This window comes from Hydra vulgaris, chromosome 09 (genome assembly GCF_038396675.1).
Source record: "Hydra vulgaris chromosome 09, alternate assembly HydraT2T_AEP".
In the NCBI taxonomy this organism is placed as follows: Eukaryota; Metazoa; Cnidaria; class Hydrozoa; order Anthoathecata; family Hydridae; genus Hydra; species Hydra vulgaris.
The window spans coordinates 24,639,965-24,667,343 of NC_088928.1; the positions used below are offsets into that span (position 1 = coordinate 24,639,965).

Below are 27,379 nucleotides of genomic sequence, written 5' to 3' on the forward strand. Positions count from 1 at the left end.
ATTACAATGATTAAAAAGCATGATATTGTTTTAATGTAAATTGAATCTTTCAATAATCGTTTAATATTCCAATGCTCATAACAAAGTTTAAAGTATTCTTGAAACCAGAAAAATCATAATAAATATTTTTGATGTGTAATAGTGTAAAAGTGTGTAATAATAAGATCTTCAAAATAATTTGAATTAAAAACATTTTTTCATTATTTTAACTTTATTTTGTAAAAAAAATAAATAAATTTACGCTTCGCTTTCGATTGTTAATTATCATCTTTGGTACTTCAGCACTATTTCTATCTGTTATATTAATCACTTTCGTCTGAAGTGCTCCCATATCCCCCTAAAATATTTAGCGATGCTCCTTTCATCTTTAGATCACTATTGTCCAAACTTTTTTTAAGTGTTATTTTAATTTCTGGAAGAGGTTTTAACTCAATAGGTTTAAGAACCTCTTTTTTAATCTCTGCGACAGTTTCTGGAACTTTTACTGGTAAAGTTGGAGGAAGTTCCTGAACTTTTTCTTGCTTTTCAGTAGTCTTTAAACGTACCATTGAAGATAGGTCATCAAAAGGAGTTTTTAACTTTGTTTTTTTTGCTGGTTGCATTGAAGGACCTGGCATATCAGAAGTAAAAGGTACCTAGATAAAAAAAAGTAGTAATTAAAAATTATAAACAAGTATTATTTAAAAAAAATAAATCAGTAACTGCAATTAACAATAAAAAAAGTATGTAACAAAAACTAATGAAATAAAAAATCTGTAATCACTACTTATAATTTTAAAAAAACTTATCAAAGCTAATCAAAGGAATCAAAATAAATAATAAAAAACAGTAAATTATAACAACTGACAATTAAAAAAAAATTAGTAATTGCAATCAAAACTTTTTTTAAGTGTTATTTTAATGTCACCTAATTTTGGTGGGCAACAGATGAACAGTGTCTGGTTAATAGTTCCAGTGTTTAGTTAATTTTCGAAAATTACAAGTATTAGGTAGAGCAAACAAAAATAATCAGAAATTAAATTACATAAAAAGCATAAATAAATTTACTACAAACTAAACACATCTCAAAATTGTTTAAAATAAATATCTTAATGTGTTCAAGCACAGCATAATCCAACATCACATCTGAAACAAAGTTAAACTCTTTTTTTGTTTTGTTTGGTTTTTTTAAACAGACTATACATCTTTTTATAACATCTTTGTGTGCAGTAGCTAGTACCATATTTGTGTAATGGTTAGAATCAAAAAGTCAAAGTTTAAAAGGGATTCTCTTTAAGAATCAGGCACCAATCACGCAACTCAGTAAAAGGCTCCACTTATACTATGTATTTAAAAAAAATTGCTTTGTCAGCTTTAGTCAAACTAAAGAGCATCAAGCTTACCACTCTTTTGGTAGTGCTGTGTACCAGTTTTATGTTGCCTTTTGGTTGTGCTGTGTACCAGTTTTATGTTGTTTTTGGTTGTGCTGTGTACCAGTTTTATGCTGCCTTTTGGTTGTGCTGTGTAGCAGTTTTGTTGTTTTTGGTTGTGCTGTGTCCCAGTTTTATGTTGCCTTTTGGTTGTGCTGTGTACCAGTTTTATGTTGTTTTTGGTTGTGCTGTGTACCAGTTTTATGTTGCCTTTTGGTTGTGCTGTGTGGCAGTTTTATGCTGTCTTTTACTAGTTGTAACAACAACAAAAAAATGACTTAAATCAATTTCAGCAGCTAATTTGTTTATAACATTATAATTATGCTCCTCAGAGGAGATATCTGTGTCATCAATATTCAGAGGAAATACCTATATCATCAATCCTCAGAGGAGATATCTGTGACATTAATAATCAATGTCATTATCACTATATTCTGAGATTTTATCAGCACTTTTGAACATAAAATCAACAATATCTTCTGTTTACTTCAATCAATAAGTTTAACAGCATTAACTTTTATTTTTACAACCATTTTAAAACAGTGTTTACTAATAATAATTAGATTATATTTTTTACAACTTGCTAGTTTAAAATAGTGTTTATTAAAATTTAAACAGAATTAGACTAATAAATAAATATTGATTATGAGCATAAAATTTTTTGCAGAACGTTTTAGAATATATGATTGGCTCCATGCCAATCATATATTCTAAAACATTCTGATAATGTATTTATACACTATTGAGGTTTCTCAAAAACTTCATTTTGCATATATGTACAGCATCATCAATCATCATATATGTACAGCATCATCAATCATCATATATGTACAGCATCATCAATCATCATATATGTACAGTATCATCAATCATCATATATGTACAGCATCATCAATCATCATATATTTACAGCATCATCAATCATCATATATTTACAGCATCATCAATCATCATATATGTACAGCATCAAAAAAAGTAATCACAACAACAACAAAAACAAGCTTTAAAATTTTTATTTCTGTTTTACTCACATGATCTGTTAAATAATCTGTAGCCTTTCGTTTCCCAAAATCTGAATTTACACTATGGCTGTCATCATCATCATCATCACTATCAATTATTCGTTTAACATACCCATCCAGTGAGCTTCCACCACCAAAAATCTGTCTAAAAATAATTCATTTAGTTACTTTAACTTTAATGTATTGTTTAATTTATATATATCTTTTTTTTGTCGATAATATCAATTTTCAAAAAGGTTAATACTCAAAGATAGAAGATAGTACAAAATATTAAAAAAAAAAAAAAACATTAATAAGTGCATAACTAATAAATGTTGCTGCTTTTTGAATTTTTGCTGAATAGTGTTTGTCTTAATAAAAAATTATTTACAACAATTATATATTTTAAATTTAATAAATCAAAATGTCTAACATCTTGGATCTCAAACTTTCTGTAAGTACTAAAATATTGCATTCTCAGATAAAAAATTATTGGTTATAAAAATTATGTTTTAATATTTTTAAAAACTTATCAACTTCAGCTTATATAGAAATGCAGAAAATACAATTAAAATTGGAATTTTTAAAAATTCTAAAAAAAAAAGGAATAAATAGAAGATGTTTTGCAATTTTTTAGCCATACAAAATCACTTTCTTTCCTCTCCAACCCAAACCATTCACATGGATCATTATACTGCCCATTAAATCATTAAAAGAATCAAAACACAACAAAGAAACCTTAAAAAAACATATAAACAATAAAATAAAACACTAGAAAAAGACTTTGTGGAATCCAAGATTTAATACTTCATTAAATACCAACCATAAAAAAAAATTGTTTGTTAAAATACTATTAGGTTCAGTAGAAATCTCATAAAACAAAATTTACCAAGATAAATGTTACCAAGATAAAATTACCCAAGATAAAATTTAACAAGATAAAATCTAACAAAATAAAATTTACCAAGATAAAATTTACCAAAATAAAATTTACTAAGATAAAATTTACCAAAATAAAATTTACCAAGATAAAAGTTGTTAAACATATCATGACTGAATGTCATACAAACAAACATACAAACAAATATTTAAAACACTACTTACATGCATTTTTGTAAGCTAAATATTTTTTGTTGCATCAATATAACATGATTGTTACAAATTTTGATTGAAAATTGTCTCTAAAAAGTATCTTGTTCTTGTCATATACTGCTTTTGAATTTTATACTTATGTATGACTAAGTTTTTATCCAAATTTAGTGATCAGGTTTGCAAGGGCATTAAATCTTCTTTATTTTATTCTTTTTATAAAGTATTAAATTATAAAAAAAAAACTAATTACTTTTTACATTTTTCATATTTCTATTTCAGTATAAAAAAGATGTTATATTTATTATAAATAAATAACATCTTTTTTTGTTTGTTTGTAAAATCACCTCCTCAAAGCCGAGAAGGCCACTACAGATGAGGAGGCTACTTAATTGGGGTTATAAACCTCTCTCAACTCTATAACTCTGAAACACAAACCTTGATGAACAAGGCCAATGCGCAGAGAATCAAGTTGATAATCTAAATAAATAAATAGGATGTTTGAGATAGAATACAATTTGAGCATGTAAGCTACCTATATTTAGCCAGAAGATTATGCCATGATCTTGTTTCACTTGGTTTATTAATGGGATTCAATGCTTTGTTGACATATTCTTTAAGATATATTAACTTGTAAGATATATTAATGTGTTTTAAGATTCAGAAACCTGAGGATCCTGCAAAGAACTCATATTAATACATTTTAAAACATTTTTTAGACAACTATAACACAACTTGTGCTCACTGGGTTGCATCCATTGCTATATAAATTTTCCTTTGCACCTATTATTGTACAGGTGGTTTTGCAAAATATTGTTGCAAAATGCTTACTATTTTGCCGACCTCAAACACTTTTAGGTCGGAAGTTAGGGTGGCATTGCCAAATGCTGACCTTAATCCCGAGGGTTGTATATGTGCTTTTATATATTTATATATATATATATATATATATATATATATATATATATATATATATATATATATATATATATATATATATATATATATAAACTTTATTAATAGAACAATAGTTTTTAAAAATTTAAATGCTTTTTCAATAATCTGAAATAAGCATACTTGAAAAAAGTTAAATGTCAAGAAAGTAAGAGTAATCTAAATTTCAAAGAAACATACAAAACATTGCTAATTGATTTTGTTTAATTTTAGTTTAAGAAAATCCTTCAGAAAAAAAAAAGTAAATCAAGCCCCAACCAAACCAAAAATCTATAAAGCTGTATAAAACTGTGGTAAAATGATAAAACATTATTTACTTTACAAGGTATTCATCTTCTTCCTCCTGACTTCTTTTTGAAACAGCTTCTTCTTTTAAATGATTAATTATGAGCTTATCGTGATCAACTATAGACAGTCAAACAATTTTTATAACAACAAAAAATTATTTTAAAGTTTTTTAAATTATTTTAATCTATTTGATTTAAAATTTTATTTAAACATTAAACCCAAAATTAAAAAAAAAAGAAAAAAAAAGGATAAAAACAAATGTAGAAAAAATATACAAAATAATAATTACAAATAATTACTAAATAATCTAACAAAATTTACTTTTAGCAAGTCTGGTATTTAAATCTTTAAGCTCCTCTAGCTTTTCGATGGATTCCATTTCTCTTTTAGAATCTCTTGTACGATTTTCCAAAGCCTGAAAAAGTCAAATATTTGAAATAAATTTTTAATAAATTTTAACTAACAATTTTGTTACTTAAATAACTAATAGCCTGGTAACTTATGGCAACTATTACCTGTTACTAAAACAACTAACCTTCATTGGGTTGTTTGCTTCTTCTTCATCTTTGTCTAGTTTTTCTTTAGCTATTTGCTCTGAAAGTTTTTTAAATGCTTCAAAGTTCCTTGTAGCACCATTTTCCATTACATAATCAGTGTTTTCTGGATCTGTCTACAAAAAAATAATCTCTTAAAATTAATCACTATAATAATTGCTATAATTGCAACTAAAAACAAATTTTTATATTTGCTTTGTGTTAATTCAAAAAAAAAATTCAAATTTGGGCAGATTTTTACATCTATGTAATTGATGTGCCAAACAAAACATAATATCAATTTCATAAATGATGAAACTGATATTATGTTTTGTTTGGCGCATCAGGCCTGTTACATCATTTTGCATACTTTTTGTTTTTTTACAAACTTTGTTTGAACTCATCCTTATTTAGATAATTTTTTTTTTTAAGAGATATTTTCTGGTATAGATAGTCTGCGGTGTGTTGTATATATGCAGTAATCATGTGTGTTTGAGTTTTTATATATTTATTCTTATTAACTAGTGGCTTTCGACAGTCTGATTTGTTGATGTATATTTTATCATGTATTTACTATGGTTTCAAAATTATGTTAATTTGGACCATACAGAAAATTCAACAATAAATAACCAACATCAAAACATGACGATGAAAGCTTTTACTTCATTTACTTTTTTTCTTCATTTACAAATACGCATCTTAATGTTCACACAATGGCTTTTGAAAGATTCAAAACAACAGTTCTCTAACAACTCTATTTTGGGACATCTAATTCATAAAAAATCAAACTGGTCTCCCCTTATGACAAATATATATATATATATATATATATATATATATATATATATATATATATATATATATATATATATATATATATATATATATATATGTATATATATATATGTATATATATATATATATATATATATATATATATATATATATATATATATATATATATATATTTGGAGGTGGTATTTGTATTTTAGACAAAGCCGACAATGAAAAGAAGATCTTTCAAATTTTCTCAGATAAAAACACATACAAACTACTCTCAGAAAATCCAACGAAAAGTATAGCAAGAGATGTTAACAACCTTATTGACTATATGACTCTTCATCATATGATTGATAAACATCAGAGTTCCTACATTTAAAAACAACCCTTTGTACATCCCTGTTTTAAGGTTTTCCCAAAATTCATAAAATATTCCCTTAAGACTAATTTTTTCTGGTTGTAACAGACCAACCAACCTATCTTTCTTTACCACAGAATTTATTCAGCCAGTTACTGAACAATTACCAGCATATTTTAAAAATACCACATATTTCTTTATTTCTACCACATAAACTCCTTCAATCCCATGTAGTAGAAAACAACAATTACATCCTTATCACAACAGATGTTATATCTTTGTATACAAACATTCCTCACTGCAAAAGTATTGTTGCTATGAAATTATATTTAAAGAGAGCACCACCATATATCGCACCCATAAATGCCCACTTATTGATTTTATTGACATTATAATAAAAACCATCTTAACTCACAGCAACTTTCAATTTTCGAATGATTACTTTTTACAATTAACAGAAACAACTATGGGAACATAAAAAACAATGCTTATTGCTTATAATTAATGATAAATTTAACACTGCTGCCATTACTCATTCGTGTGTGTTTGACACAGAGTTTTTTAAAGAAGATTTCGCACATTTGGCCTTATAATATTTTTGACCACTTGGCCTTATAATATTTTTGACCCTTTATATTTTTGACCACTCGATAAGGTATTCTTAAATCTTAAATTCTGCTTAATTAGTAATAAGATCTAAAACTTTTATATTAGATAATAACTTAATGACTTCTGTAGTAATAGATAAGCCTATATTATTTTTAAATCAGTGTAGTAACTTTTAATGTCAGGTAACTTATTTAATTTATGTATTTTAATAATAACACAATTCAAGTCCTATGTCAATTGTATTTAAAGTATATTAATCTGTATTTTTTATTTCTAAGAACTTTTTTTTATTTCTAAGTATTTTTTATTTCTAAGAAAGATGATGCATATTTTAAGGTTTAAACTTTTGATAATGTTGGTGTTTATCTTTAAAACCCTTACATCTTGCATGGTCAACACTATGTTGCATGTTCAAGAACAAGATCATCAAATAGCTTATTTTTAAAAAATTATAGAAAATCTGTTTGCATTTTATAACATAAAAAACCAGGTTGTTTGATTGTTTGTTTTTTAAAGTTGATAAACAAGCATTACAAGCTATGTCATTTGAACAAATATTACACAAATAGGATTGTATTTGTAAATGTTTCTAATTTATATTTTTTTCTTAATTTATATATTTAATTATTGTTATGTGTCAAATGATGTGGTAATGTGTGTTATTTATTATGTGCTTATATGTGTTAAGGTAATATGGGTTTATATTTTGTAAGTGTTAATAACTTTTATACATGAAGTGTTTTTATGTTTGTTATGTTAAGTGTTATTACTTTGTAATTAGTTTTTATGTTATTTCTAGTTAGTGTAATCATAAGATGTGTAATTTTTAATTAGTTAACACATTTTAATAAAAATTTCTTATGACCAGTAGAGTTGCTGCAACAACAACATCAACAAGCGCTGCACCAACAGCAAGGAGAGTAACATCTGCTGAGGTGAATAAGTAGATTTCTGGTTTTTCATAGGTTATTTCCAAATTTTTATTATAATTATTTTTATAAATATATTTTTTTGAAATATATTTTTGTTCATAAATTTTTGTTTTATTTTTCAATTTTTCCCATCAATTTTAATGCTATCAAGTTGAATAATTTAAATAAGAAACTTTTATTAACGATACTCAATGACAATAAATAAAATTCAAGATCAAACTAAAGCTGATGTTTATCTCAAAAAAATAAACATTTGATAAAGCTGATGTTTATCTCAAATTTTTTTGATGTTTTTGTTGATAGACAACTTGGCTTACCTTCACATCCGTGTTTATCGTTAAAAATGATTACTGCGTAGTTTCATCACTAAAACTGACTACATCTAATCATTCACTATAAGCCAAGGATTCAATTTTTATATAAAGCTGTTAAGGTTAATCTTATTGTGGTTATTTATTTATAGCGTTACTTTTTAAAAAAGAGTTTATAATCCAAACTTGCAATAATAAATCTTGAAAATTTCTTGAAAGAAAAACAACATCTCTCAAAGTAAGTTTCTTATTTGTTATACATTTTTGTCACCGGGAGAAATGTTATGCAACTGTCATCTATGTTAAAAATACTTTTGTTATCTAAAAAATATTGAAATAAATTAGTTTAGTAAATTCTTAACCAAAAGCAAAGAATTTTAAATCGATTAATTTTCTGCTGTTTACTAAAATTTATTCAAGTAAAGAGACCAAATAAAGAAAAAGTTTAGATAAAATTATCTCATTTAGTTTATGGTTATACTGCGCAAATAGGTGAAACATGTGTATTTTTACTCACTTAACACCATAATATTGATATTCAAATACTAACTCCTTTACCCTAAATTTGAACTTTTCAAAAAAAGGTTAATAAAGGGATAGTTGATTCTTTAAAAGGGAGAATATTTGATCCCCGAATCAAGTATCCCACATTTAAGCCTGGTCAGGAAGGCATGCGATCGAAATACATTAAATGGCCATGTGTATAATATTTTGACAACTTGACCAAAGTTATTAAAATGTTTGAAAATTTAAACATTTCAAAAAAAGAGCTGAAAAATCAGCTAAACTAAACTAAAGACTTTAAACGATGATAGGCGCGAAAACGTAAGTTTTAATTTCATAATGAAAAAAGTGGTTTTTATTATCATAACTTTAACATTAAAATCTATAAAAATGAATGAAACATTTTTCAAAAATTTAAAATGAATAAAAAATAAAATAATAATATATTAATTTAAAATTGAAAAATTAACTTGCAGCATTTTAAACAGCAAAGATAAAAACCAAGCTTTACAATTAAAAAAAAGCATTAAAAAAAATTTGTTTAAGTCAAATTTTTAAAATAGTCTTTTAAAAAAAGTTTAGTTATTCTTAAAAAAGTTTTTTAAAGTAAAGTCTTTTTTTATTTTCTATTTTGTAAAGATTTTTTTTTTGAGAAACACTAAGTGACTTTGTGTTTCTCAAAAAATCATTTTTAATGTATTTATTTTGTTCATATTTATTCTTTCAGATGCCGCATAAGTATTTAGCTAAAATTGGAGCAACGAAGAGAGCTCCATCCGATGCAAAATTAAATAAATAAAGAAGCTGTAAAAGTTGCAAAACATGGTGGAAGCTACAAAGCGTCCTCTAGGCAGTTTGGAATAAATATCATGACATTGAAGAGGTTATGCAAAAAAAACATAACATCTCTCCCAGGGTACAAGGTGTGACAAGTTTTTTTAATTAATCAGAAAAAGAACTTGGTATCTTTTTGGAAGACATGTCTAAGATGTATTACGGTCTAACTGTGACCCTCATATCAGGAGTTACAATTAAAACGTTTTCTATTTACTAACCAGAATAGCATAGACAATTTTAATATTAAAAGTTTTTGGCATACTCTTATGCTGCAACAAACAAGACACCATATCCTCCCCCCCCAACATTTCCCAGATGGGAATGTGGGGGGGCAGAGGATATGGTGTCTTGTTTGTTGCAACATAAGAGTATGTCAAAAAACCAAACAAGCTGGCCATGACTGGTGCAGAGGTTTTCTTGATAGAAACCCAAATCTGGCATTGAGAACACCAGAAGCCACAAGCTCGGTATAAAACACAGCTTTCAATCATCACTCAGTTGGTGAATTTTTTACTAAATAAAAAAATGGAGCAACGAAAAATGGTGAACTGTTTGGAGATGAGTTCCCTCGAGCCATGACTCCTTTGAACATTATTAGTGGGTTCAAAGTATCTGGAATATGGGGGATAAATTTAAGCATATTTACTGACAACAAATTTATGACCAGCATTGTTACAGACTGTCCAGAAAAACTGTCAAAAACTTAGAAACTGAGAACTTTTCAATTCAACTGATGGAGAGAATGATATTTCCAGCCATCCGGATATTAGCTGTGGCTTTGATTTCCTTTCACACCATCAATTCAAAGTTGATGCAGATCCTAAGCCAGACGACTAAGTAGACAAAAGTAAAAAAGTAAGCTATAAACTAATAATTTTTATCTTTTAAATTTAAAAGCATTTTGTTTAATAGACTTAAAGATAAAAGTTTCCAAGTTAATTAATACCAAACTGATTTATAAACCAAACTTTTTTTTGCTAATTTTGTTGCATTAAGTTATAGCAGGAATGAATAGGCTTGTGTGGAGTTTATAGCACACCGTTTTATGTAAATATTCAATGGTGTTTGATTCAAACCCCTTACTAAAATTTAAGATTTATCTCTTTTTCTTTCTTTTTTTTCCCACTGTTTTTGTTTTCTTATTATGAGGATGCCTGTTATTTCCATCAACGAAATTCGATACAAGTGAGGGAACAAAACAGATTGTATGTCCAAAAAATTTAAACAAAAATAAAACATCTACAACATGCAATCTATTTGAGAATTATATATGTCAATATAAAGAAAGAACAAACTTTAAATTATGTTTATATAAAAATGTTTTACAAAAATTGTTCATTTTTTCTCAATACGGCAAGGAAGCCAATCATTTTTTTTTAATCAATTTTTACAATATATTTATAAACAAATTTATATTGTAAATTGTAAAAAGTTATTAACAGCAATAAAGAAATTTAAAATATATGGCTACATTCTCTACCATCAGTAGATTGTCTTTTTCGCTATAATTTTCTACTTGTTTATCGGAATCTGATGTATTATTATCCTATGATATTATTAATTATAATTGTTCAAAGCTAACTTGTCTAAAAATTTGACAAAAATTATGAGAATTTTATTTTAATAAAAATTTCATAATTTTAAAGAAAATTTAATAAAAGATCATTTTGCAAATATTTTGCTATCAGCTGAGTTAAACTTCTGTTTATTGTCATCTAACAGTGCAGTTCAGGGACACAACACCCCTGGCCCCCAGTGTCGTCTGCCCTGCAGTTGAAAGACTTTTCAGCACACTGACCGCTATTCTTTCAGATAAAAGACCTCGAATGAAGCATAGTACCATGCAAGTTCGGTTCTAGATATTGGCGGCCCTAGGCATAGTTTATTATATAGTTATCGATAATTCATGCATAATATTATTTTTAAACCCTTGTTTCATCCACTCACATTTTACAAAAAATGATATTTTTTTCATATTTTAAAAACATAAATCAAGTTATTTAACACTTAGATTTTACAACTTTGAATTGAATGAAAAAATTGTTTTTTTCTTTATATTGGCATATATTATTCTCAAATAGATTGTATGTTGTAGATGTTTTACTTTCGTTTAAACCTTTTGAACATATAATCTGTTTTGTTTCCTCACTTGTTTAAATTCGTTGATGGATATAACAGGCAAGCTGAAAATAAGAAAACAAAAATAGTAAAAAAAAAAAGAAAGATAAATCTTAAATTTTAGTAAGGGGTTTATATCAAAAGGTATTGAACTTTTACATAAAATGGTGTAATGATTTCACACCAGCCTATTCATTCTTGCTACAACTTACTGAAACAAAACTAGTAAAAATTTCGTATATAAATCAGTTAATAACTAATAAATAACTTAAAAACTTTGATCTTTATGCAATTCTATTAAAAGAAACTCTTTTAAATTTAAAAGATAAAAATTTGGTTTATAGCTTACTTTTTTTATTTTTATTATTTTCTCTAAGGTTAAAATTTATTTTCTTTTTTCAGCTTATGGTTTTTGTTTTCATTATTATTTAGTTTACTTTCGTTTTAAAGCGCCATTTTTAAACATCGCAAAAATTATCACACTATCTAAAAGCAGTTGTCAAGTCAGCAAAACAAAAATCATACACACATAGTCATATAAAGACGTGCGATTGCACGCCTTCCTGTGAAACACTGATTACATACAGTTTTCGTATCAATTTTCATCACAAACAGCAATAATAATTTAATGAAGGTGTTTTTAATACTGGCCAAAGGCAGTATAAAAAACACCTTAATTGAAAGGTTTTCTTACAATTTAGAGTTTGTTACTGAAAGTTCCTATAAAAACTATCAAACAGATAGAGCTAACATATTTGACATAACAAGGTTTTGTGGCCCGTTTCGGTGTCCTATTTTGCTTTTTAAATTAATATAATTTTAATAAGGTTATATTTTATAATTTTTTTTTTTAATTTCCAAAAACACTGGAAGACATTTTATGCAACTATCATTTAGTTAAATGTTAAAGATTTTATGTAAAAAATATTGAATTTAATAAGTATAGAAATAGACGGTGTTGAATAGACCAAGACCCATATTTCACGGGTGCAGACAGCTACTAATATACTATTACTTTTATTAAACAGGGATTATCCAGATCATATTTTTAAAATCCTGAAAATTTTTTCTTAAAACATCCAAAAAATATTTTTGAGAAATATCCGCAAAAAATCTAGAAATATAAATTCATTTATGTAACTAAAAATATCTTATGTGTTTAAAAAGAAAATCATTATTTGTATGTGCATCCAAATAATGTACACTTAATATAAACATTATTTGCCAGGGCCGACGACACGGGTTTTAAAGTGGAGGGGCACAATTTCTATAAAAAGTACTCTATATCTAAACACTTTAAAAAAAAAAAAGGAGAGAGAAAAAAAGAAGTGGGAGAGCCAGTGCCTCTTGGCCCCTGGTGTCGTCAGTCCTGTTTGCACGCTAATGCTGTAGATGTTAAAATAATAAAATTTTCAGGCACGGATAACAAGGTTCTCGGGTTGGAATCCTCCATACAGAACATATTTATTTTTATGTTTGAAAAGTTTTATTTCAAAATAGCTCAATTTTTTTTTCACTTTTATTGTTGTTTACCTTTTTTTTTCAAAATTTCATAAATTAAATGCATCAATGCATACATAAATCAACTGTTATAGTTGTAGCCACGTGTACATACATCAACTGAGGGTATAGATTTTGGTAGGCATTCTTTTGTAAAAAAGTAAAGTATTTCAGTAATTATTTAAATAGTGATTATAAACTAATTTAATTTATATAAAAAAATTATTAAATGTAATTACATTACACTTTTAGGTGAAATAGTCAAAATAAATAACAAATAATATATAAGAAAAAATTAGTCGTACACGAGTACAAACAAAGTCTAACTTAACTAAATATAGTGTAGAGTAATTGATAAACAATACCTTTACTGTTTTAATTATTTGATGACAAAGTTACAAAAAAATTTTTTTTTACTTGTATTCCTAAACTATTTGAATATCCAAAAAAAAATTTTTCTATAAATAATATAATTATCTGGACAAAGATAATCCCTGATTACACGCTTTACTATAGTGACTTTGTTTTGTTCAAAACATATCAACATATTTTTTCAATTTTTCCATACTTCCTCTCTTCTCTCTTTGGTTTGACACCTTTGTTGTTTGATGCATTTTTTTGCATTTTGGAAAATTATTTGTTCAAAAAAAAAAAAAAAAAAAGAATTTATGCAGTTCACAACAAAGATGAATAGTGTGAAGAAATGAATTTCATACTTAACTTGATGGTATTTTTCCAGAATAAGCGAACAGGTTTGTTTTATAAGACAAGACTTTTTTAAACCAGTGATTTTGTTAACAAATTGTGTGGAATGAATGGAGTGAAATTTTGGAACTAGTGTTTCCACTACTTATTTCAAATGTAGTTTCATAACTAATTTTTATGAAACTACATTTGAAATAGATTTATTAAATCAGACAAATAAAGTGATAAAATTTAGAGTAATCCATTATAACATTCAAACAAAATTTAGAGTACTCCATAACAACAAATTTTGAAAATTTAGAGCACTCCATAAAAACAACACTCAATAATAACAATTGTATTTTAGAGTTGATTTTTTTCCTGATGATAAAATGGTGAGTTAATTTACTTTAAAAAAACAAACAACTAGTTTTAAAAAAATAGACTAGAGGCCTCTAAATAAAAAAAAGAAACATCTTTTAAAAAATGTTTCTTAATCTAAGTTTATATTTTAAATATATTAATATAAATTTTATATTACATACATTCATTTTATTGATTTTTCGAAAAATATGGAATGTTCTGACATTCTTAATTTCTCTCAAAAATTTACATACAGCCAACCATCATATAGCTTTAATTATACAAGATTTCATTCATTTTGACAGTGATGATCCTAAGTCATATCTTAAATAATTAAAAAAGTATTTTGCAAAAAATAAAAGGTAAAAATCTGAAATCATTTTTTTATTAATTTTGCTGATGGCTTTCTCAATTTGCATAAAACTTTTCTTTTAATTTTTATGGGTGATAAAAAAAAAAAAGTTAGAAAAAACTATATTACAAATATCTATAGTTAAAATTGTATTTACAAAAAACATTTTAGTAAAAACTAAAAGTTGAAAGAAATATCTAGAACTCCTGAAATATCCGTAAAAAAATAATCACTGAAATTATGATTTCGATGATCACTATAATAAAAACAATCACAATGATTTAAAAAAAATAAAGATGTAATAAATCTTAATCTAGTAAAACAATAAAATAAACTGAAAAAAAAAGTAAACTGAAAAAAACAATATGAAGAATACTTACTTTTAAAAAAGACTTACTTTAAATGTAATCTCAGAGATGCATTTTGTACAACGAATGTAGAATCTGTAAATGCGCAAACCTAAATAAGTTTCATTTTCCACTGTTTCCTAGTCAAAATGAATTTTTTCAATCATTTTCAATCATTTAAAACTTACAAACTGTAAAAAAAAAAAAGATAATTTGAGCAAAAAGAAATGAGTAATAGAAAATTTAATAACAAAACTTTTATAACAAATTAAAAAAAAAAAGATTACCATCCTTGAATTAAACTTTCGACCTTTATAAATATATTCTCCACAAGTTTTACATCTATAAAAAAAAAATATATATATAGAGCTTACAATGTCTGAATTTATATTTACAGGATTTGTATAAGAATAATGTCATTATTAAGGTTCAAGTTTCTAATACAAGGTTTAAGTTTCTAACACAAAGTTTAACCTTGTAACACAAGATTTAAATTTGTAACACAAGGTTTAAGTTTTAAACACAAGATTAAACTTTGTAACACAAATCTTGTCTTATTACAGTATTTAGTTAGTCTTATTACAATATTTCTAATACATTATTTATCCCCTTTTCATATTATTACTATTATCAAGGAACTTTCTTTTCTTTCAAGCTATATTATCTTATATTCTTTACTCAGTTGTTTTGATTTTCACATGCACGATTCTTATCTTTATTATTATTCATAAAGTTTCTTATATCCTTCACTACATAACATTTTTTTTCAATTTTGCAGTTTTAAATCTTTTTGGAGGACAAAGTTAAAGATTTAGATTTTGTGTTACTTTTAACACACATTTTGCTTTAGAGTTTTTTTTTAAATGAACTAAGTAATTTTGTTGTAAATTTGAATTCTTTTATCAATAAAAATTTTTACTGTGTCATACATTTTTTAAATTCAAAATCTCTTTTTTTTTTAATATTCAAAGAGCAACTAAGACAAAATAGCACTATATAAAACCGCAGCCATAAAAACCACCTGGTTCAAATTCTATGCTCTCCTATGTATAAAGATAGCATATTACATTCTCAAACCAGTGAAATATTTTGTTTAGTTTCTCATCGAAGTAAAATTTAAAAAATTCCAAAACTTGTGTTACAATTCTACACCTAATATTATTACAAGCATGTGCCATTAGCACAAACTAACCGCACACTTTTCAGAGTTTTTCACCATTATGCCAAGATTATGGTTTTAAAAAGCACACAAGTAAATATCATGAGCATATACTTTCAATGCCAAATAAACATTTTGATGATATATTTGTACAATCTTTTAAAATCTTTTATAATATCAACATTAACTAAATTTGAAATTTGATCAAATACATGTTTTAGAGTACTTAATTTCTAATCAATGAACATTAAGAAACAGGTTTCCAAAACCTAGTAAACTCTTGAATGAATTTTTCTTTGAATATATGTAATAAATACCTTTTTTTACTGTCATTTAAAAATGTTTTAACATTAAATATTTATTAAAAAATAAACTTGTCAAAAATGTTTAAAAATAGAAACCAGAACCAAGTCCACAAAGTTTTTTAGTTATATTTTCCTATATTCAGCAAAAAAATCTATCTAGCAACTTAATCAATGAGTTTTTTATGATTTCTCAACCAATAGTTTACATTCTATTTTCAAAACTTTGTCTTCTGGGCCGACTGTACTTCAATTTGTATACAGTTAAAAGAGATTTATCTAAAAGTTAATTTGACAAAATTTATATAATATACTAGATTTTTACTTAAAACTGATTGATCAAATTTAACAAACTAATTTATTTTTTTCTATTAATAAAATAACATATGAACACTTTGAGTAAATAGATACACTTTCATTATAAAATTACTTTTCATGCATGTATAAGCGCATGTCACTCAAATGCCTCCTTAGTTTAAATAATAACAAAATGATAAAAAACCACTCAGAATGACCAAATTTTAATCTTCCTATTTTGATCTCCAAGAAAAAATTATTGCTGATCAAGGTTAAATAAAGTTTTACAAACAAATAGGAAGTAATAGACAAATCTATACAGCTAAAGTTTCATAACCAGCTCTCTGAATAAGGGTTGGCTTTCGGCAATGCGAATCTAACTGCTGACTATAAAGTGTTTGAGGTTGGCAACAAATTGCCAACTTTGCTTTATGGTAAAACCTTTGTATTAAACTTTTTTTGCCAACCTGATGCTAACCTTTTAAAGATCATTTTTTCCAATTCCGAGGCTGCATAACATACTTTAACTGGCTTCGATAAATTATTTTGCATATCGTACATGCATATATATATTTTCAGATAATATTTTTCAAATTAACACAAACAGATACACCACAAACTATGAATTTTTTTTAAAAAACGCCATTATTAGCTTTCTTTATGATTTGTGTGGTACAGTAACTTGTACTTTTTTTTTTCTTCGAAATTTGCACATATATATAAACAAGAATTTTGTAATCATTGATAAATTGAAATATATACTGGGCTTGTTGAAAAAAAAAAAATACTATAGCACATAAAATGTACATATACATAATATATATAACACATATATGTGATGCATCTGACCAAAACCAGTCGGATGTCACGTTATGTTATATGTGACCCATCTGACCAAAACCAGTCACATATATAAAATTTTAAGTTTTGAGTGTGATACATATTTGAAAAGGTATAATATTCTGCTTTAAAATGATGCAAAAATTATCGCTCTAGCTTGACCCTAGCCAAAGTTATGAGCAAAAATGTAACATCTATATTAAAACTTTAAAACTGAAAAAAACGCGTTTAAAATAGAAAACTTCTTAGCAACCATGCATGGATTTTGTTCTAATTTGGCACACATCTACTGTGATATATATGCAACAAGCCCTGAAAAAATTATTACTGTAGCTTGATTACTTTTTAAATTATAACACTTTTAGTACATCGAGAAAATTAAATTATTATCAATTTTTTAATTTTTAGATTTTTAAATCTATTGACAATATTTAAAGCAAAAAAAATTAACCATCAAAAAATTATTTTTTATTAAAAGTTAAGTTTGAATAGCAAAAAAAAGTTAATTATGTAAACAATTATGCAAAAAAATAAATAATGATAAAAATTGAATTTTTGAGACGTTTTGATGGTTTTCTCAATATAACATAACGCGACATCCGACTGGTTTTGGTCAGATGCGTCACATATGTAATGCATACATATGATACATGTTATCTTTTTTTTTCTATATTTATTTAGCTTTGATTTTACTGGTGATAAAAGCCATGAGTTTCTTTTTTCATATTTAACTGTGTGTTTTTTCTTTGGAAGTAAATTTTAAATTTTATCATGACTTTACTTTATGTTTAATTTTTTTTTTCTTCAGAATTTTCTTAACCTCTCCTAATGTCTTTTTGCTTAATATTTTCTTCTTTCCATTAAATAAAAAATTCCGTTATTTGCAATGTCATTGCAAACAATGATCTTTAAATAAATATAAAATTATCTCAAAAAAACAAATGCTCATGAAAATAGCAGCAAATATAAATTAGAATTAAATATGAAAAAAAAAAGAATTAAATATAAAACAGAGACACCTAAATTAACAATGAAATAGATAAATGGATGAATGTGAGGTTAATGCTTTTAATGAACAAAATAAGCTTGCATCAAATGTTGATAAAAAAATAAAACCCTTTTCATTTTTAATAATCTTTAGCAACCTTTAATAAATCAAACAACTACTTCATTTGTACATGCATTTTAAAATATTATGAGTTAATGTTCAATTAAATTAGTTTTATGATAACTTAGCCAACTGTGGTAGTTCAAACAAACGCCCATAAAAACAATTAGAATACAAAAAGCAAATAAAGAGAAACTTTAGAAGCTTATTATACAATTACACTTACCCGTGTTACACTTATGTAACACAGGTAATGTTACACTTAACAACTTATGTATGTATGTATGTATGTATGTATGTATGTATGTATGTATGTATGTATGTATGTATGTATGTATGTATGTATGTATGTATGTATGTATGTACATATATACAGCCCCCAAAACGGAAAAAAAAATCAAGGTCAGCAATCTATCCAGGTCGGTACAAAAGTGTTTAATGCTTACAACTTTATATAAATGCTTACAACTTTATATAAATGCTTACAACTTTATATAAATGCTTACAACTTTATATAAATGCTTACAACTTTATATAAATGCTTACAACTTTTTATATATGTTTACAACTTTATATAAATGCTTACAACTTCATATAAATCCTTACAACTTTATATAAATGCATTGCCAGATAAACCATAATCAAGCCTATAGCCAAAATTATTTTGGAGAAATTCATTTAAATAAAAAATTAATTTAAATGAATTTAAAAAAAAAATTAATTTAAATAATTTTTTAAACTTAATGTAACAAATTTACGAAAAGATAATTTTTTTAGTTTTGAATTGCTTTTTAACAAAAGTTTTTTTATTACCATTAATTTTTTAGATTGATAACACAGGCCAACAAAAAAAATTTTTTTTTTGGTGCCGAGCAAACAATTTGTTTTTTGTATAGCATTTCTCATTTTGATTTCAAATATGCAACTCTTTTTTTACCATCACATCAAGTTGTAAAGATATTTAGGTTTAAATCTTAAGTATTTAGGGTAAAGTCCCTAATATTGTCGAAAAAAAAGTTATTCAAAAGTATGTCAACCTGGATCTCAAAAGAAGCGTATTTTCAAAGAGATTTTAGAAAACATGAATATTTTTCCTTAAAATTTATTGACAAAAAAATTATGTGAAAAAATGCTAAAGACTCTTAAAAAAATTTCAACAGAATGTTATTCAGCAATAATACAAAAAATACTTATTTTTATTACAAATGAATAACATTTTAAAAATCTCTATGAAAATATGCTTCTTTTGAGACCCAGGTTGACATACTTTTGAATAATTTTTTTTCCGACAATATTAGGGACTTTACCCTAAATACTTAAGATTTGAACCTAAATATCTTTACAACTTGATGTGATGGTAAAAAAAGAGTTGCATATTTGAAATCAAAGTGAGAAATGCTATACAAAAAACAAATTGTTTGCTCGGCACCAGAAAAAATTTTTGTTGATGTTGACCTGTGTAATAGAATGAACATGGATTAGAAATGATTAACTAGTTTATGAGTGGTTAAAAAAAAAAATTAAACATAAGATTGCTGTGTACTAATGTTGTGTTATGAATGTTTTAAGAAATAAATAGGGAGTGTAAGTTTTTTTAAATAACGAATTTTTTTTTTCAAATAACATAAATTTTATTGATAATTTTTTTTATAACAATATTGTTTACTTTAAAGATATTTAGACTTTCAATGATTTTTAATGTGGTTTCGAATTAAAAACTATTGATAAAATTTATTATGCTATATAATATATATATATATATATATATATATATATATATATATATATATATATATATATATATATATATATATATATATATATATATATATATATATATATATAAAGTATACACTATATGTAAATTAAATATTAGAATTTAGTAATTAATTAAAATCTGTTTGTGGAAAAAAAGCACTAAATTATATGCACAAAATTTAAATTAATTTGTTCTTTGAGGTAAATTTTAATAAATGACTTTTTGTTTACTGTATATTGTTAAACTTAATGATATAAAAACATGAATAGTATAAAAGTTATAACTGTATATAGGATAAATATAGGTATATTAAATATTTGAATTTATTAAATAATAAAATCTCTAATTTTAATCTTTTTTTTAAGTCTATTGGAGTATGACTATAAATGAATAATGCTGAAAAAAATCAAAGTGACAAAGTAGCAAAATAAGTTTACAAAATTCAAATTAATTTGTTCTTTTAAAGTAAATTTTAACTAACAATTTGAACCTTTTACTTTTATTATTAAATTTTAATCAATAAAGTTTTTGTAAATATTTGCAAAAAATATATGATTTTAAATTTCTTTTTATATTATTTATAATATTTATATGCAACCACTAAAAATGTAGCACCATGACCCATGTACATCGAAGTATTTTTTTTTCAAATTGATATTATTTTTCTCTAAATGCGTAGAAAAAGTAAAATAATAAATAAATAAACTAGTATTTTAATTTTCTCAATGCTCAAAAAATTTATTTTTTCTAACTATAAATAGGAAAAAAAAAATTTTGACACCAAGACTTGCAAAATATTATTGGATTTATTATGATAGATAGTTAAAAAGTCATCAAAAATATGTAACTGATAAAAGGCATCTTTAGTACACAAAACAAAAAACTGTAACTTTGGATGTAAAAAAAAATTTCTTAGAATTATTGAATTAATAGAAAGAAAAAAATATATATATATTAGAGTGACTCAATTGCATCAAAATAATATTTCCAGTAGCCCTTCAAAAGATTTGGCTGGCATTTGGTATCCAGTGATTGCAACTGTACATCACTGTATATATTCTAATTATTAATTAATCTTACCTCATGCTAAATGGAGCCATGATTCTAATGACAAACTGGCGATTTCGTCCTTGCTTTAGTTTTGGTAACTTTGTAGGATCAAAGTCCGGTGGGTAATATTTCTAAAAAATATTTAAAATAAATTTAAAACTCATAATGGATGCTAGACCGGTTTAAATTACTATGACCATTTCTTTTTTAATAATATCAATTTGGGTCATAAACTGCCTCTGTAATGTATTTATCAATTTGTTTTGGTTATCTGAAGTTACTTCATCTTTTGTTTGGTGGCTTTATTTTATATACTTTTACCTTTAAGTGTGTAGGAATCACAAATAATTTTACAATAAATTAAATATAGTAATCTGTAAAATGAGATTTTAAAAAAAAAGACATCTTTATTGCAAACTTTTTTTGCTTACTAAATTTTATCTTAATTTGAAGTCAATTTTTGTTGCTTTCACTTCCCACCATGTTTAAAGGTTGGTATTTTCTGAATAATTCTCTATTATTATTAATACCATTAATGATTGAGTCATATATAATTTAATATAATTGAGGTAATTGTTTATAATATTATTACAATTCAGTAGTTTTCTTTAACATAAATTTAATTTATAAACTATAGGCAATAATTGTTGTTTTATTGTTTAGATATCAATGGCTAAAGCTCCGACAACAAGATCTCCCAGTGTATGGCAATCATGAGAAAGAAAATAAATCATCAAACTTAAGTGCCAACATTACTATACACCTTTGGCTATTGGAAAAAGCAAGTATACTGATTATGCCAGTCAGATATGCTGCCCAAAAATACTGTTACATAATATTTACAAATCAATAAAAAAAAGTTGCACCAGAAATTCTGAGGGGTACAGAATAAATATAAAAATTTTTAAAATTGATTTACACAAACATTTTGATGTTAGAAGACCAGATACATTGCAAATTATGAGAAAGACAAAGCGTTTCTGGTATCCCAGTGAGAAGATCTTTTCAGTTCCAGTTTTGGAGGTATGGATAAGTATTTCGTCCAATAGGAATCTTAAAAAATGAAACAAGCAGAAAGATCTTTAAAACAAAAAGAAAGGGTAGCACGAAAAAACTAGAAGTGATTGCTTCAATTCTTCTATAAGAACACTCTTCTAGTTCTTCAGCTTCTGAAACTGAAATTCAACTTTTCAGTGTTTCTAAAACACTACCTCATTCAGTATCGACAAAAGCAAGGAATAAGATTCTGACCCTTGAATTAAACCTCACACTTGATCAGGTTAATATCAATTATAGACAAGCTACTTTTGTTATTGCTGCAGCTGCTCAAGCTGCTTAGACATGATCTGGACAGCATTCTATTTTCTCATAGCACTACCTGTCATTATAGAATGGCAACAAGCAAGTTCAAGGAAGTCGAAAACCAAAAATCATATATAACTCAGATAACATGTTCACTCTCAGTTTAAATTCAGATACCACTACTGTTGAACTGAAATGGAAAACTCCTACCAAATATTGTCCAGAAAAATATAAGGTTAGAGAGAATTGCGATTCAAGTTCTGGAGCTGGGAAAGAAAAGTTGCTTCAGATTACCAAAATCAATCTAATAATCTTGAGCAAAGGCTCAACTTGTTTATTGACTATATCAGGTACAATGTGATTAGTGGAATCAAGAGATGAGATCGAAGAAAAGTTCTTATCAAACAATTCAGCTTTGACTATGGGTGAGGTAACAAAATCTGAACCATGCAAAAGAGGAAAAGTATCTCAAGTCACTCAAAGCCAAGACATTCAGCTTGTTTAAAGTTACAAAGTGCATTAAAGTCAACAATAACAACGATTTTGGCCAAAGGATAAAGGGAAAGGGCTTGGTTGATTTGATCAGAAATAACATCAAAAAGAGTGCAGTCTTGAGATAAAGGAGAGCAATATAGAACAAAAAGAAAGGTGATAGAGTGAAGTTTTGGTAAACAAAAGCACATAAAAGAATAGTCTGTGGATTCAAACCTAGTTTCCTGAATTTTGCAAGAGGTAAGACTCAACAGAAGAAAAGTTACTTCAATGACCATGAATATTAGTGCATGATAGACTTAGAGAACTTGGTGATGATGATGGTTTTGTGTGTTTTATAGTTTTTGATACTTTAGTCATTTTTTAAATTGGTTAAAGAACTTGACTCAAAGCACAGATAGTACTCTGTATGTTATCTAATAGTCCAAGCAATTGCCTTATTACTATTACAAAACCCTAAGCCATAACAAAGGGTTTCAAATATGGCCATAACAACACCAAAAATTTGCACACTGAAAACTCGAACAGTTAGTACTCTGATATTTTATATCTGTTGACAGAATCAGCCTCTCTGAGAGCAATCAGAGTTCAAGAAATCTGACTAACAGCCGGCCTCAGAACCATATAACTGATTTTTAGAGCTGTACCCTCATTAGCAGATAATAGAATGAGTTGCCTAGTCATAAAAACAGAGACACAAGCAAAGCCCATGCAATAAGTCAAAAAGATCCGGCATTCAACATCCCAGGCCTTGTTTTAAATAAAAAATGCTTAATGCGATATTTGAGGTCATAAAATTCTCTTCATTATTTTTTTTTTTAAAGAAATTAACTTTTTTAAATTGCTGCAATAATATTAACAAAACAAGTTAAATGTTATTTAACCACTTTTTTATTATCACTATAAAAGAATGTTTATTTTCTTTTATTTTTTATTAATATTAAATAATTAAATTTAATATTGCATTTTTAAAAATGTTTCATATTAACAAATTTCTTTCTTTTTTCAACATTTGCATAAATGAATTAAAATATGTTAAATTTTTGAGTTTTTAAAATTATTATTTCTTAAACTTCTAATTGCAATTTTGCAACTACAAATGATTTTTCATTTTAAAAAAATTAGCGAGTAACAAATAAAAAAATTACATTAATTTATTTATTTAAAGTTTATTAGTTTATTGTTTTATTATTAAAATTACATTGCTGAGTATATCTCTTATTAAAAAAATCGCTGCAATGTAACTTGCATTATAAAAAAAAAGTTTAACTTACATTTTGTGTAAACTTTTGATGCAGCCGTTTATTTAAAATTTAATTTTGAGTAAAAAAAAAAATGTGTAAAGAAAACCCAAAAAACGATTGCGATAAAAATAAGCTGATTTTTTTTAAAAACAAATAAAATTTAAAAATTGAATATTAAGAAATATTTTTAAATAGATTTGACAGTTAAGTTAAACACAAGCATTAACTTTAGTTTTAATAAACTTAAATATATTTTTTAAATCAAAATTAAATTATATATACTTTCTTTATCAGAATAAAATTATATATTTTGATTAAATTAGTTTTAAATTAAATCATATATATTATATCAGAACTAAATTATGTTTTTATGATCTTTGCTTCAAGCTTAAAAAATCAATAATTACAATAAAATAAAAACAAAATAAATTAAACTTTTAATTTTATTTGAGTTTTTTTTATTAAGAAATATTTACTTGTGAAAAAAATTAATATCTAAACAGTGCTTATATCAAACATAATTGTCATTCAAACTTTTGTAAGAAATATTTTTACATAAAGGTCATTTAAAAGTTAATGTGACTTTTTTTTAAATTAATTACTTCTTTTATCTTACCGCTTATATTATAATTTAAAAGTTAAAAAATGATAAAAAGTTGCTTAACCGATATAGCTTACTGCTTACGTAAAAATCACTTAAAGCCTACGTAAATCACTCGAGGTATAATTTAAAACAAGGCCTGACATCCTAAACTGGAAACAATGTATTATAAATACATCTACGCCAGCCTAATAGATGAAGAAGGGGTGCAAAGCTAGTTAACAGATAGAATCTGTTTATTAAGTCTTTGCCTAGGAAGCCTTCTGCAAGACAGTAGCCAGATGTATTTAAAATCTGCCCAAGATGAGTATTTTTATCACGACCAGTTACCTCTCTAGGCTTTACTCAACCAGTATCTTAAAGACAGGGGTTTAAAACTTTATGAACTTTAATTAGAAATTTATGAATGTTACACACTTTTTTGGCATCATTTTAAGATATAATAAATAATGGTATAATAAGGAATCTTGAGGATTTAAAAAAGCTTTAGATGGTGCCTGTCACAAAAAGTATTTTCCACAAAAGAAAAAAAAAATTCAACTATTATGAACGATTAAAAAGAATTGTCAAAATCAGCATTATAAATACTAAAAAAAACTGGAGGTTAATACTTACATTTAGGACTTTTCGTTCCGACATTTTTCAAAATTTTACGTAATAATTTGAGATTATTGCCTAAAATTGCAATTTAAATTTCTAATTCAAAACCTAATAAATAAATAAATAAATATGTATATATTATTAGATGAATGAAGAAGGTATTTATACTAATATATATATATATATATATGTATATATATATATATATATATATATATATATATATATATATATATATATATATATATATATATATATATATATATATATTGCATTGATGTACACTGAGGAGATCATACTAAAATCAGCACCTGCTGAAGCTTCAGTACATACATTAAATGACTATCTTGGTACTAAATGCAAGTGAGTGCTGCTACATTTTTTTAATAAAATATTTTTAATAACAACTTTGATAATCATCAACTATCTAAACAATAAATATTATTTGCATTATTAGGTGAAAACTTTAAAAATTGTTTTCATATTTATTTAATTTTGGTTTAGTTTTATTGTAAATATATTAATGACGATAAAGATTAATACAGTCAATGTTTTAAAATTATTATCACACAATTTAACAAAGATAAACACTCAATTGATTTATAAATAAAATATATTTGCAAAGAATTTTTTAATTACAATGTATTTTATTTTTTCCAATTATTTATCCACAGCATAATTTGCTCAATATTTCTCTCCATGTCTTCTGTTGAATTGCTCTGTAGTTCATAAACAATATTTTTATTGTAGCTTTCTAAGGCTTCCTCAAGCAGTGTTTGAAAAATTTCACACTGCACATTCTCTTTAATTTTCTCTACAGTATAGTTACGGTTTTCAAGTCTCTTATATAAGATATTTGTGTCTGTGCGAAGAACAAAAACTATATCAAACCAGCGTTCAGGGAAAAAATCGCACCCATGATACTCAACTATTACTTTACCTTCTGACATCTTACTTTCTAGTTCATCTATCACCCGATCTTCATCTAGTATTTTACAATCTAATCTTACATCATAACCATCATACAAGTCTTCCTGCTTTGCAAGTTCGTTTATATTAACAAACTCAAAACCGGTTTGTTGAGAGAGTTCCATTGCTAGCGTTGATTTCCCAGTTCCTGGTGTTCCTGTTATCAATATGTTTGGTGAGTTTCTTTCAGTTTCCATTCTCTAAAGTTTAAAAATTATGAGACTACTTGTATATCTTTATATGTAGCTATCAAAATGCATAGTTAATAAGCTAAAATTACAGCTTATTATATCATCATGAAATTTTGTACTAACAAATTTTACACGAAAAATATGTACTTATATAGCATTTTTTATGTATTTCATATATAAACTAGTACTAAATAAACAATATTGTTTACAAAATAAACTTCTGTTTATTTAAAATTTATTTGTAGAAAATGTGGTATAACCGATTAACTATTTTTTACTAACTATATATTTTTATATAAATACTTATTTTTTTATATATATTTGTATATTTTTATAAATTCTTTTTAATAGTCTTTGATATTGTTTAGTGAAATTTAAGTAACAGCTTGTAAAATCTTTTTCGTTCGAGTAACCTGGGTCTTCTGTCGGGTTATTAAAATGGTCCCGGATCTTATTATTAAAATGGTCCATCGCGCCGAAGGTGAAGGGGTCACGA

At 25.5% G+C, this 27,379-nt stretch overlaps 2 protein-coding genes across 2 annotated transcripts; both read right to left on the reverse strand.

Moving 5' to 3' along the window:
• Nucleotides 1-241: 241 nt before the first annotated feature.
• Nucleotides 242-25,831, reverse strand: LOC100205561 (splicing factor YJU2). The gene is made up of 9 exons (XM_065805116.1): nt 25,739-25,831; nt 21,515-21,615; nt 15,257-15,311; nt 15,020-15,109; nt 5,277-5,411; nt 5,063-5,156; nt 4,771-4,858; nt 2,441-2,576; nt 242-635 (listed from the first exon to the last, which is right to left on the reverse strand). The coding sequence occupies exons 1-9, from the start codon at nt 25,760-25,762 to the stop codon at nt 303-305; spliced, it is 1,056 nt and encodes a 351-aa protein (XP_065661188.1). The 5' UTR covers nt 25,763-25,831; the 3' UTR covers nt 242-302.
• A 491-nt stretch (nt 25,832-26,322) lies between these two features.
• Nucleotides 26,323-26,926, reverse strand: LOC100209074 (adenylate kinase isoenzyme 6). The gene has a single exon (XM_065805118.1). The coding sequence runs from the start codon at nt 26,887-26,889 to the stop codon at nt 26,371-26,373; it is 519 nt and encodes a 172-aa protein (XP_065661190.1). The 5' UTR covers nt 26,890-26,926; the 3' UTR covers nt 26,323-26,370.
• Between the last annotated feature and the right edge of the window lie 453 nt (nt 26,927-27,379).